Source organism: Anopheles funestus, chromosome 2RL, assembly GCF_943734845.2.
Source record: "Anopheles funestus chromosome 2RL, idAnoFuneDA-416_04, whole genome shotgun sequence".
Taxonomy (NCBI): Eukaryota; Metazoa; Arthropoda; class Insecta; order Diptera; family Culicidae; genus Anopheles; species Anopheles funestus.
Genome location: NC_064598.1, coordinates 89816198 through 89829475, shown reverse-complemented (window position 1 = coordinate 89829475; position 13278 = coordinate 89816198). Strand labels below are relative to the sequence as shown.

At 42.3% G+C, this 13278-nt stretch overlaps 1 protein-coding gene across 2 annotated transcripts in view; it reads left to right on the top strand.

Moving 5' to 3' along the window:
- Nucleotides 1–13249, top strand: part of LOC125762096 (uncharacterized) — a 27248-nt gene extending 13999 nt beyond the window's left edge. For both annotated transcript variants that reach the window (XM_049423854.1, XM_049423853.1), the window contains 7 exons: nt 5957–6871; nt 6943–7470; nt 7531–9012; nt 9073–9321; nt 9393–10118; nt 10198–11160; nt 11235–13249. In XM_049423854.1, coding sequence (XP_049279811.1) covers nt 5957–6871; nt 6943–7470; nt 7531–9012; nt 9073–9321; nt 9393–10118; nt 10198–11160; nt 11235–12415 — 6044 coding nt within the window. In that variant the 3' untranslated portion in view covers nt 12416–13249. The remainder of the gene's footprint in view (nt 1–5956; nt 6872–6942; nt 7471–7530; nt 9013–9072; nt 9322–9392; nt 10119–10197; nt 11161–11234) is intronic.
- The last annotated feature ends 29 nt before the right edge of the window (nt 13250–13278 follow it).

The window sequence follows — 13278 nt, the reverse complement described above, 5'->3', positions numbered from 1 at the left end:
CTTTTCACTCAAATAATGCTTTAAACACAAAAAAGAATAAAAAATCAGAAAAAATTTTTTAAAAAATTTTCAACTCGAAAATTTCAAAAGGGTACCCCTTGCGTTTTTTTGGGAAATTTTGCCAAAAAAACTAAATTGATTTATTTTAATGCCAATTGGTTGCAATGTGTTTCTTTTCACTCAAGTAATGCTTTAAATAAAAAAAAAGAGTGAAAAATAATAAAAAAATCAAAAAAATCAAAAAAATGAAAATTTAACAAAGGCACATTTTTGCACCAAGTTTTGTCTATAACTCGGCCGGTATCCAACGGGTTGCCAATCTTTAACCTGTGGTCGATAGATGGCACCAATGGCTACATTTTCTTCTTGGACGGCCATGCTCTCAGGTGTCCGTGCCGGAAGTTATTCGAGGAACCAAGTTCCTTACCCTGTTGAGAAAACGTAAAATTTTCCTCATTTTTGCGCCAAGTTTTGCCTATAACTCGGTCGGTATCCAACGGATCGCCAATCTTTAACCTGTGGTCGGTAGATGGCACCAATGGCTACATTTTCTTCTTGGACGGCCATGCCCTCAGATGTCTGTGCTGGAAGTTATTAGAGGAACCAAATTCCATACCCTGTTTGAGAAAATGTAAAATTTTCTTCATTTTTGAGTAATTTAGCAAAATTTATAAATGTGATATATTTTCATGCAAATTTGTTGCAATAGGTTTCTTTTCACTCAAATAATGCTTTAAACACAAAAAAGAATAAAAAATCAGAAAAAAAATTTTAAAAAATTTTCAACTCGAAAATTTCATAAGGGGTACCCCTTGCGTTTTTTTTTGGGAAATTTTGCAAAAAAAATTAAATTGATTTATTTTAATGCCAATTGGTTGCAATGTGTTTCTTTTCACTCAAGTAATGCTTTAAATAAAAAAAAGAGTGAAAAATAATCAAAAAATCAAAAAAATCAAAAAAATGAAAATTTAACAAAGGCACATTTTTGCACCAAGTTTTGCCTATAACTCGGTCGGTATCCAACGGATTGCCAATCTTTAACCTGTGGTCGGTAGATGGCACCAATGGCTACATTTTCTTGTTGGACGGCCATGCTCTCAGGTGTCCGTGCCGGAAGTTATTCGAAGAACCAAGTTCCTTACCCTGTTGAGAAAACGTAAAATTTTCCTCATTTTTGCGCCAAGTTTTGCCTATAACTCGGTCGGTATCCAACGGATCGCCAATCTTTAACCTGTGGTCGGTAGATGGCACCAATGGCTACATTTTCTTCTTGGACGGCCATGCCCTCAGATGTCTGTGCTGGAAGTTATTCGAGGAACCAAGTTCCATACCCTGTTTGAGAAAATGTAAAATTTTCTTCATTTTTGAGTAATTTAGCAAAATTTATAAATGTGATATATTTTCATGCAAATTTGTTGCAATAGGTTTCTTTTCACTCAAATAATGCTTTAAACACAAAAAAGAATAAAAATTCAGAAAAAAAATTTTAAAAAATTTTCAACTCGAAAATTTCATAAGGGGTACCCCTTGCGTTTTTTTTGGGAAATTTTGCAAAAAAAATTAAATTGATTTATTTTAATGCCAATTGGTTGCAATGTGTTTCTTTTCACTCAAGTAATGCTTTAAATAAAAAAAAGAGTGAAAAATAATAAAAAAATCAAAAAAATCAAAAAATTGAAAATTTAACAAAGGCACATTTTTGCACCAAGTTTTGCCTATAACTCGGTCGGTATCCAACGGATTGCCAATCTTTAACCTGTGGTTGATAGATGGCACCAATGGCTACATTTTCTTCTTGGACGGCCATGCTCTCAGGTGTCCGTGCCGGAAGTTATTCGAGGAACCAAGTTCCTTACCCTGTTGAGAAAACGTAAAATTTTCCTCATTTTTGCGCCAAGTTTTGCCTATAACTCGGTCGGTATCCAACGGATCGCCAATCTTTAACCTGTGACCGATAGATGGCATCAATGGCTATATTTTCTTCTTGGACGGCCATGCCCTCAGATATCTGTGCCAGAAGTTATTCGAGGAACCAAGTTCCATACCCTGTTTGAGAAAATGTAAAATTTTCCTCATTTTTGAGTAATTTAGCAAAATTTATAAATGTGATATATTTTCATGCAAATTTGTTGCAATAGGTTTCTTTTCACTCAAATAATGCTTTAAACACAAAAAAGAATAAAAAATCAGAAAAAAATTTAAAAAAAATTTTCAACTCGAAAATTTCATAAGGGGTACCCCTTGCGTTTTTTTTGGGAAATTTTGCAAAAAAAATTAAATTGATTTATTTTAATGCCAATTGGTTGCAATGTGTTTCTTTTCACTCAAGTAATGCTTTAAATAAAAAAAAGAGTGAAAAATAATAAAAAAATCAAAAAAATCAAAAAAATGAAAATTTAACAAAGGCACATTTTTGCACCAAGTTTTGCCTATAACTCGGTCGGTATCCAACGGATTGCCAATCTTTAACCTGTGGTTGATAGATGGCACCAATGGCTACATTTTCTTCTTGGACGGCCATGCTCTCAGGTGTCCGTGCCGGAAGTTATTCGAGGAACCAAGTTCCTTACCCTGTTGAGAAAACGTAAAATTTTCCTCATTTTTGCGCCAAGTTTTGCCTATAACTCGGTCGGTATCCAACGGATCGCCAATCTTTAACCTGTGGTCGGTAGATGGCACCAATGGCTACATTTTCTTCTTGGACGGCCATGCCCTCAGATGTCTGTGCTGGAAGTTATTCGAGGAACCAAGTTCCATACCCTGTTTGAGAAAATGTAAAATTTTCTTCATTTTTGAGTAATTTAGCAAAATTTATAAATGTGATATATTTTCATGCAAATTTGTTGCAATAGGTTTCTTTTCACTCAAATAATGCTTTAAACACAAAAAAGAATAAAAAATCAGAAAAAAATTTAAAAAAAATTTTCAACTCGAAAATTTCATAAGGGGTACCCCTTGCGTTTTTTTTGGGAAATTTTGCAAAAAAAATTAAATTGATTTATTTTAATGCCAATTGGTTGCAATGTGTTTCTTTTCACTCAAGTAATGCTTTAAATAAAAAAAAGAGTGAAAAATAATAAAAAAATCAAAAAAATCAAAAAAATGAAAATTTAACAAAGGCACATTTTTGCACCAAGTTTTGCCTATAACTCGGTCGGTATCCAACGGATTGCCAATCTTTAACCTGTGGTTGATAGATGGCACCAATGGCTACATTTTCTTCTTGGACGGCCATGCTCTCAGGTGTCCGTGCCGGAAGTTATTCGAGGAACCAAGTTCCTTACCCTGTTGAGAAAACGTAAAATTTTCCTCATTTTTGCGCCAAGTTTTGCCTATAACTCGGTCGGTATCCAACGGATCGTCAATCTTTAACCTGTGGTCGGTAGATGGCACCAATGGCTACATTTTCTTCTTGGACGGCCATGCCCTCAGATGTCTGTGCTGGAAGTTATTCGAGGAACCAAGTTCCATACCCTGTTTGAGAAAATGTAAAATTTTCTTCATTTTTGAGTAATTTAGCAAAATTTATAAATGTGATATATTTTCATGCAAATTTGTTGCAATAGGTTTCTTTTCTCTCAAATAATGCTTTAAACACAAAAAAGAATAAAAAATCAGAAAAAAAATTTTAAAAAATTTTCAACTCGAAAATTTCATAAGGGGTACCCCATGCGTTTTTTTTGGGAAATTTTGCAAAAAAAAATTAAATTGATTTATTTTAATGCCAATTGGTTGCAATGTGTTTCTTTTCACAAAAGTAATGCTTTAAATAAAAAAAAGAGTGAAAAATAATAAAAAAATCAAAAAAATGAAAATTTAACAAAGACACATTTTTGCACCAAGTTTTGCCTATAACTCGGTCGGTATCCAACGGATTGCCAATCTTTAACCTGTGGTCGGTAGATGGCACCAATGGCTACATTTTCTTGTTGGACGGCCATGCTCTCAGGTGTCCGTGCCGGAAGTTATTCGAGGAACCAAGTTCCTTACCCTGTTGAGAAAACGTAAAATTTTCCTCATTTTTGCGCCAAGTTTCGCCTATAACTCGGTCGATATCCAACGGATCGCCAATCTTTAACCTGTGGTCGGTAGATGGCACCAATGGCTACATTTTCTTCTTGGACGGCCATGCTCTCAGGTGTCCGTGCCGGAAGTTATTCGAGGAACCAAGTTCCTTACCCTGTTGAGAAAACGTAAAATTTTCCTCATTTTTGCGCCAAGTTTCGCCTATAACTCGGTCGATATCCAACGGATCGCCAACCTTTAACCTGTGGTCGGTAGATGGCACCAATGGCTACATTTTCTTCTTGGACGGCCATGCTCTCAGGTGTCCGTGCCGGAAGTTATTCGAGGAACCAAGTTCCTTACCCTGTTGAGAAAACGTAAAATTTTCCTCATTTTTGCGCCAAGTTTCGCCTATAACTCGGTCGATATCCAACGGATCGCCAATCTTTAACCTGTGGTCGGTAGATGGCACCAATGGCTACATTTTTTTCTTGGACGGCCATGCCCTCAGATGTCTGTGCTGGAAGTTATTCGAGGAACCAAGTTCCATACCCTGTTTGAGAAAATGTAAAATTTTCTTCATTTTTGAGTAATTTAGCAAAATTTATAAATGTGATATATTTTCATGCAAATTTGTTGCAATAGGTTTCTTTTCACTCAAATAATGCTTTAAACACAAAAAAGAATAAAAAATCAGAAAAAAATTTTTTAAAAATTTTCAACTCGAAAATTTCATAAGGGGTACCCCTTGCGTTTTTTTTGGGAAATTTTGCAAAAAAAAATTAAATTGATTTATTTTAATGCCAATTGGTTGCAATGTGTTTCTTTTCACTCAAGTAATGCTTTAAATAAAAAAAAGAGTGAAAAATAATAAAAAAATAAAAAAAATCAAAAAATTGAAAATTTAACAAAGGCACATTTTTGCATCAAGTTTTGCCTATAACTCGGTCGGTATCCAACGGATCGCCAATCTTTAACCTGTGGTCGGTAGATGGCACCAATGGCTACATTTTCTTCTTGGACGGCCATGCCCTCAGATGTCTGTGCCAGAAGTTATTCGAGGAATGATGTTCCTTACCGTGTTTGAGTAAATGTAAAATTTTCCACATTTTTGCGCCAAGTTTTGCCTATAACTCGGTCGGTATCCAACGGATCGCCAATCTTTAACTTGTGACCGATAGATGGCATCAATGGCTACATTTTCTTCTTGGACGGCCATGCCCTCAGATGTCTGTGCCAGAAGTTAAACGACGAACCAAGTTCCTTACCCTGTTTGAGAAAATGTCAAATTTTCCTCATTTTTGAGCAATTTAGCGAAATTTATAAATGTGATATATTTTCATGCAAATTTGTCGCAATGTGTTTCTTTTCACTCAAATAATGCTGTAAATTAGAAATAGAATAAAAAATCAGAAAAAAATTTTAAAAAAATTTTCAACTCGAAAATTTCATAAGGCTTACCCCTTGCCATTTTTTTGGGAAATTTTGCAAAAAAAATTAAATTGATTTATTTTAGTGCCAATTGGTTGAACTAAGTTTTTTTCACTCAAGTAATGCTTTAAATAAGAAAACAGATGAAAAATTATAAAAATATAAAAAAAATTTAAGTGTGTCAAGAGCGAGAGAGGTATTTCAATCGCTCCGGTCATCTTATTGTTCGCGCTCCCGCACAGCCCACGGGAAAGAGAGGTAGCTGTATCGCAGGAATCGCTCCTGCGTGCATCGCTCCTTGTGTTGCGAAAATTCGCTCCTGGGAGCGCATCGCACAATCGCTCCTGTGTGCAGTGCTCCGTGTGGAGCTACCTCAAGCGCACCGCACACTTTAGAGAGCGAGAGCGGTGCGCTCCGCTGTTGCAAAAGAGCTACTTGACCCAACACTAATCTTGTGTACTGTCAAATATATGAAAGAAAGATATTTAAATTACTATATTTTCTTACCATTCACGTACAGCAACTACCAAACAGACACATCGTGGCTGCTTTAGCGGAAGCATTCCACCGTACGATGTGTTTGATTTGTGTGACGTCAGTGGTTGTAACGATCGGATCTTTCCCGACCATCTCCAGTGCTATCAGTGTGTTGGCTGTGATGAAGTTAATGGTGCGGATTTAAGCTACTGTAGCAATAGTGAGGCCACCAGCTGCTTTATGCTGTTGGCAGATTCCGAAACGGAAGAAACCAAAACACTCATCCGTGGATGCAACACGGACGAAGCGTACGTTGAGTGTCAGCTTGATCGTAACTGTGCGACCTGTAAGGACGATCAGTGTAATGGAGGATCGGCACAGGTCGCAAGGTTTTGCGATGAGTGTAACGGTGTGGAGGAATGTGAAAAGCAAATGCTTACCCACAACTGTGCGGACAGGTCGTTCACCAATCAGTGCTATCTGTACTCGGACGGTGTCGGAGCGATGAAGAAGGGATGCATACTGGATCTGGATCCTGCGTTGGCTGAGGCGTGCTACGATCCTTCGGATACAAGGTGTAGCGGCTGTAAAGATGTCCAGTGCAATCGGCAACACTGTATCAGTTGTAATACCCGTACGGATGGGCTTGTTTGTGTGCTGGGGGATAAGAGCGTTGCAGCGCTTCGATATGCCCTTTGCCCTGGTGGTGTCTGCCGGATGGAGATCGACACCGAAGGTCACACAGTGAGAGGCTGTTTAGAAGACTTCTTTACACCCTGTGAACCGGGTACTTGCAGGGAAACACAACTGGCCGGTTCAAATGGAGGCATTTTTCCAACAGACCGTCGACAATGTTACCAGTGTGAGGGTGAGTCTTGTTGGATGGAACAGCAATCTGCTGATGGACAATACTGTCAGCTGTACCGTGGTTCTGAGGATGGTTGTTACATTTACAACAGTAAGTAGAAGCATTTGGCAGCATCCGTTCGTATCGTTGGCGGTGTAATGTAACGCTTTTGTCTCTCACAGACGGTAGTACCATTGTGCGTGGTTGTACCACGGATCCCGAAGCGAAGTGTGGCACGGGAAGCGATGACCCACACTGTACGATAACGTTCGAAGATCTCACAAACGCTATTGCACAAGTACAGGCACCAATGACTTGCTATCAAGACTGTTCGGAGAATGTACTGTCGTGCATTCCCATTACCTGTCCTTCACCGACCGATCGTTGCTTTCTGAGCGTATCCAACAGTGGCGTAGTAACGCGTGGCTGCACAGAATACGACTGTCCGGCAGGTTACAGAGATTGTTTCACATGCAGGGAACCGAACTGCAATGGCGTGTACAGTGTGTGTTCTAGCTGCGACACGGAAGCGGACGCAGACTGTTCCGTCGGTGAGGAGCATGGAGACATTTGCCAACAGTCGGACGGTTGCTTTCAGTATCAAAACGAAGACAGAGCGATGTACGGTTGTGCCGAACAGGCTCCATCGTTTTGTCTGAACGATGAGGAGCATTGCAAATTTTGCGATCAGCCATTTTGTAACAGTAAAGGTAAGGAAAGACACAACCATTTGTAGAATTTCTCTGATTTCTTTTTTTTACATCGTTTAGCTTTAAGCTTGTGCTACTCGTGCACAGACTGTCGGGACGTTTTATCGCCCATCGTGCAGAAGACAAAGCTTTGCGCTGCTGATGGAGATCACTGTATAACCGGGCTTGTTGGAGATCGAATCGATCGTGGCTGCCGGAGCGAAATGCCGCAACCGATCGACAACTACATCATAATAGAGGATTGCACCGAACGGACGTGTAACAGTTTGAAGATTACGGATTGGGCCACCTGTTACGTGTGTACCGACTGTGCCGAGGTGACGCCTGAAACCGACACGATGCTCTGCTTAAATCCTTCAACGAACCAGTGCTACACGAAGCGCGAAACGAGCGGATCGATCAGTCGCGGCTGTGCACCCGAGGATGCACTGGTCGACTGTGACGATGGGATAAATTGTGCGGTGTGTGAATTCGACACCTGTAACAATCTGGCCGTACCGCGTGAATTTAGCTGCGTGCAGTGTGCTGATAGTGAGAACTGTGCCAATTACAACATACTGAGCGAGTGTCCTAACCAGCTGGGTGTGATTTTCGATGCGTGCGTCACATACACGTCCGATTCTGGTGTAACGAAGGGATGCCTTAGCAGTTTGAATCTGTTTGTCCTTTGTAACGGCAACATGAACGCCGCTCGTTGCAATGTGTCGACGGAATCGAAAGGAAACGCAAGACCCGTGCAGTGTGTCGACTGTCGGGGTGATATCGAATGTATAAGGGGGGATTTCAATGCGCTGGAAACAACGACACATTTCCATGGATCTTGTGTGTCGTTTCTCGACGAGAGTGGCATGGTAGTGCGCGGTAACATTTTGGAGCATCCCGAATGTCGGGATTCATCTCACTGTGTGGAGTGTTACAACGATGGCTGCAATGTGGGTCTTTTTCCGGTGGATCGTCTCCAATGTTACCAGTGCGGTGGAGAAGAGTGTGCTCGTCTAGCGGAGTCAGCGATCATGCCGGAACCATGTTTGCGGTACGATACTGCAAACGCCAAGTGTTACACGTGGTATGAGTCGGCTTCCACTGCGCAGCGTGGTTGTCTGCTGGATGATTCCTTCTGCCAACGGGAGGATGTAACGTGTCAGAGCTGTACCGATAGTGGCTGCAACGATCTCCAGTATGATAGCTTTAGCGACACGAAGCTGTGTGTGAAGTGTAGCACGAACCGGGCATGTGATGAAAATCCTACGGAAGAAACTTGCACCGACGGTGGTGGTTGCTATACGTTTTACAGTGAGTTATTGGTGACCGCGAAAGGATGCGTGTCGGAACTCAGCGAAAGCATGGCGTGGTATGATGAATGTACTGCCGGAAGTGCAAGTGATCGTTGTGAACGCTGCTTTGGAGATCTTTGTAATCGCAACAAGTGTTACGTGTGTAACACAATGGTTGGAACGCCGGCCGATTGTATCGAACCCAGCCTCAGCAGTACGGAGTCCACTACGTGCACCGAAAGCGACGAGTGTGTGGCGTTTATAGACGGTAAGGATAGGACATGTGTAGGCCTTCACATGATCTTTCACCATTTTTTATACCCTTTAGATAATGGCCACACAGTACGTGGATGCAGTGACACCTTCGAACAGGAACAGCTAGCCAAATGTTCCGAAACGGATGGAACGTGTCTTCGCTGTACGGGTGATCATTGTAACGGTGGAGCACTGCCAAAAGATCGCATCAAATGTTACCAGTGTACTGGTACGATCGAGTGTCTTAATCCGACGAAGAACAGTGCTCAGTACTGTGATGTTTACCGCGAGGGAGAAGATAGTTGTTACACCTATTTCCAAGGTATAGGGTTGATGTAGTATACCTGTGACTTTATGACCCCACACACTCACGTATTTCATCATCGCCAACAGATGAGACGACTGTAGAGCGAGGATGTACGCAGCAGCGTACAGAACCATACGAACCACCCTGCCAGAAGTGCAACACAACAGCCTGTAACGATCAGCGAGCACTCGTCCAGAATTCTTTCAGCTGTGCCCAATGTTCGGGCAATGAGGATTGCCCACCAATTGATGCAACCGAACCGGCCATCGTAAAACCATGTCGGACAGAGATTCTGTTCGGTCGTACCGAGCAATGCTATTCCTACTTCAATTCGGACGGAACACTCGAAAGAGGATGTCTCAGTGACCTCACTAAAAGTGGTGCCTCTATCGCTGGCCAGTGTTTAGACCCATCGGATGCAAGATGTAAACTCTGCCCGGAGAGTGGTTGTAATGTGCGAAGTGTGAAATGTTTCGTCTGCAACACGGACACGTACGCGGGTTGTGCAGATAATCTGGATGAGACGAATCATAGCTCATTGCTTCAGGCATGCGGGACGGGACAGTGTGTTTCTTTGCTGGAAGAAACAACCACCCGGAAAGGTTGTTCTGAGGATTTTAAAGTTGAATGTGAATTGGGTGGCATGTGTCAAACATTCGACGGTTCCATGTCCAATGATGCCGTTTATCCAGTAGATAGACGGCAGTGCTTTAAATGCCAAGGAAGCACATGTGACGAGATTCAAAGTTCTACTCAAATGTCCGTCTGTCAGGAGTACAATGCAAACGATGAGTGCTACACATATGTCTCGGGTGAGTCGTACATTTGCTTCCGTATTGAGATGTGAGATGTGTGTTTCTTATCTCTTATCTCATTAATGCACACTTTCAGACACTGGAGAAACCTTCCGAGGATGCGTGTCTGACCCAGTGGCAGCTAATCCGTGTATTGAACATCCGGATCTTTGCGTCCGGTGTGGTTCTGAATCGGCCTGCAATACGGAACCTAGCACACGCTCCAACGAGCTCATATGTGCCCAATGTGCACGTGCGATCGAATGTGAAGAGGCGGTACGATACGAACGATGCACCCAGCAGGTCTTGCTTGGCCGACAGGATTCCTGCTACGTGCACTCCTTTGCCGGTGAGATCCTTGCAAGGGGTTGCCTCAGTGATGCTGCTGTGTCTTTACGTGACAAGTGTGCTAATGATGGTGCGAGCAGTGAATGTTCACTCTGTCTTTGCGACCATTGCAATGGATCACCGGTCCGGTGCGTTGCCTGTGAGGGTGAAACAGGATGTGGGGATGTGCTCGGAGCTTCGGAAGACATGCTCGTTCCGTGTCAGACAGGAAGCTGCGTAACATTCGTTAAACACTTTACCAACGGTTCATCACTCATCGTTAAAGGATGCTCGGAGTTGTACGAGCAGGACACCTGCAGCAAGGGACAAGCACCGGAAGGATCCTATCAACTTTGCCATTCTTCTGGCTGTAATGATGTGCTGTTTCCAGTGGGACGATTAAAGTGTTACCAATGTGAGGGAGAATCCTGTTCCGATCCATCACTGGAACCAACAATCTGCGAACCTTACAGGGAAGATGGTGAAATGTGCTACAGCTTTATGGATCGTCCACAGAAGGGTTGTGTTGGACAGTTGCTAGATGCGAAGGAGTGCGACCAGAACGAAGGATTGTGCCGTGTTTGTGATTCTTCCGATGGGTGTAATGTGGAACCTCGTGCGTTGGAGTGTATCACCTGCTCCTCAAAGACCGATCCAAGCTGCATTGAGCCAACATCGGTAGGAAAAAGTAGGAAAATATGTCCTGTTGGTGGCTGCGCTACGATAATCGACGGTAAGTAATTTGCTAGAATATCCTTGAGGAGGTCAACAAGGTACTGATATCTTAATTCCGGTTTTATTTCCCAGATGACGGTTATACTGTGCGGGGTTGTGCGAATGAGTTCAATGTATCTCCAGAGTTATGTAGCGGAACAGATGCAACCTGTCAAGTTTGCTCCGAAGGTGATTCATGCAATGGCGCATTGTTCCCTTCCAATCGGTTACATTGTTATCAGTGTTCCGGGGCCAACTGTTTGGATGTGGCACAGCAAACACCGTCCGTCTGTCAACAATACAGTGCAAATGATGTGTGCTATACGTACGCTGCTAGTTCTACCAATATTCGACGAGGATGTCTATCAGATTCCATTGCCGAATGTCCTGAGGAATGTGTTACGTGTGACAGCGGGGATGGTTGCAATGAACATCCACCGATCAGTCCCAATTCCCTTACCTGCCATCATTGCGAAGCGCCAGATTGTGCGCAGCTAACACAGACAGCCGAAGGTACCGTTTGTCCCGATGTTCTGCTCGGTCGCACCGATGCCTGTTACACCTTTGTGGACAAGTACACCGTTAGGAGGGGTTGCCTTTCGGAGGAAACTGCCTGCAATCCCGCAGATGCCAACTGTCACGTTTGTACCGTTGGAAACGATTGTAATGCGGACGAGTACTCTGTGGAGCTAAATGAATGTGTCCTGTGTGATGAGGATGTAGCTGGTGAACGATGCAAATGGGGATTCGAACGATCTGTAGCACAACGATGCTCATCGGATATTTCAGCAGTTGGTGTTGGTTGTTACACTTGCTATACCACAGGTGAGCAGAACAGTGAGGACACATCGCTGCTAACATCCTTCTTCCATCGTGGTTGTGTGGGAGACGCACGGCAAGCTGAATGCGAACCGGACACTGTACACGTGTGCCTTGGTGCAGGTTGTAATCAGCGTAACGAGCAGTTGCAGATCTGTGCAAAGTGTGAGGAAGGCTGTACAGACGATCAGTGGTCGGTGGAAGAGTGTCGTGGTATTGTACCGTACGAGAGACGCGGTTGCTACCTTATGCGTGATGCACGAAAGCGTATTTTCGCTCGAGGCTGTGTGGCGGATTTAAGTGAAGACACTTGGCGGCTGTGTTCCAATGTGAAGGACTCGTCCTGTATCACGTGCCTTGGAAACGAATGCAATCACGCGGTGGTAGGACTGGAGAGAGTGTCTTTCCTTTGGACGCTTCTTTTAGCGCTACTGTTGTTGCTCTGTGCACGGTAGTGGGTCGTAAGACTTATTCGGGGGCTTATTTCTCAAATGGATAAGGTTTAGCAATATAACGATTAGCTATTATTTATCGTAACAAATTCCTTTTTTTATTCATTAAACTGTATTAAAAAGATTCTTGGAAATAAACAAACGAGGTGGATGTAAAATTACACCTTAAGATAAAATGGTAAATGTGAAAGAGAAAAAAAGTGTGTGTCATTACTCTCCTCGACGACTCACAACGTGGGGATGTTTTTTTTTGTGGTTCACAATTTCGCAACTTTCACTCTAATGTACAGTTATGATGTTGACACTCACATCCTGAGCGTTTGAAGGGAATAATAATACACACTACTTAATGCAACATAAAGATATTTCGTTATTTGCTTAGTTGAACAGAATAGCGGAAAATTTCGTCCTAACAAATCACTCAATATAGTATTCTTGAAAATAAAAAGGTAGAACAATGAGTAACGTGGAAAAGACAGACAGAAAAAATAAAAACGTTTAAACTATATTATGGCTTTCATATGTAGCGAAAAACAAATGAATCGGTAAAAGAAAATCTTCTTGAAGGGCTTATAATACTATATCAAAACAATCCCTCTTTAACCCTGAATCTTGTCCCCACAAGTATGGTTCCACAGCACAATTACTGGTTTAAGTGCATGCGACACCTCGACCCTTGAGCCGTCGACAGTGAGATGCCACCTAACATAAACCAAGTTCCCAATTTCCCCATACACTTTCCTCTTCTATTTAGCACCTGTGTCTTTATCGAGAACACTCGTGTGGTTTTTTTTATGTAAACCTCCCCCATTTCATGCTGTTTTGTTTGAAAAATTTGTGCTCTTCGGCTTCGTAGTCGTGTACAT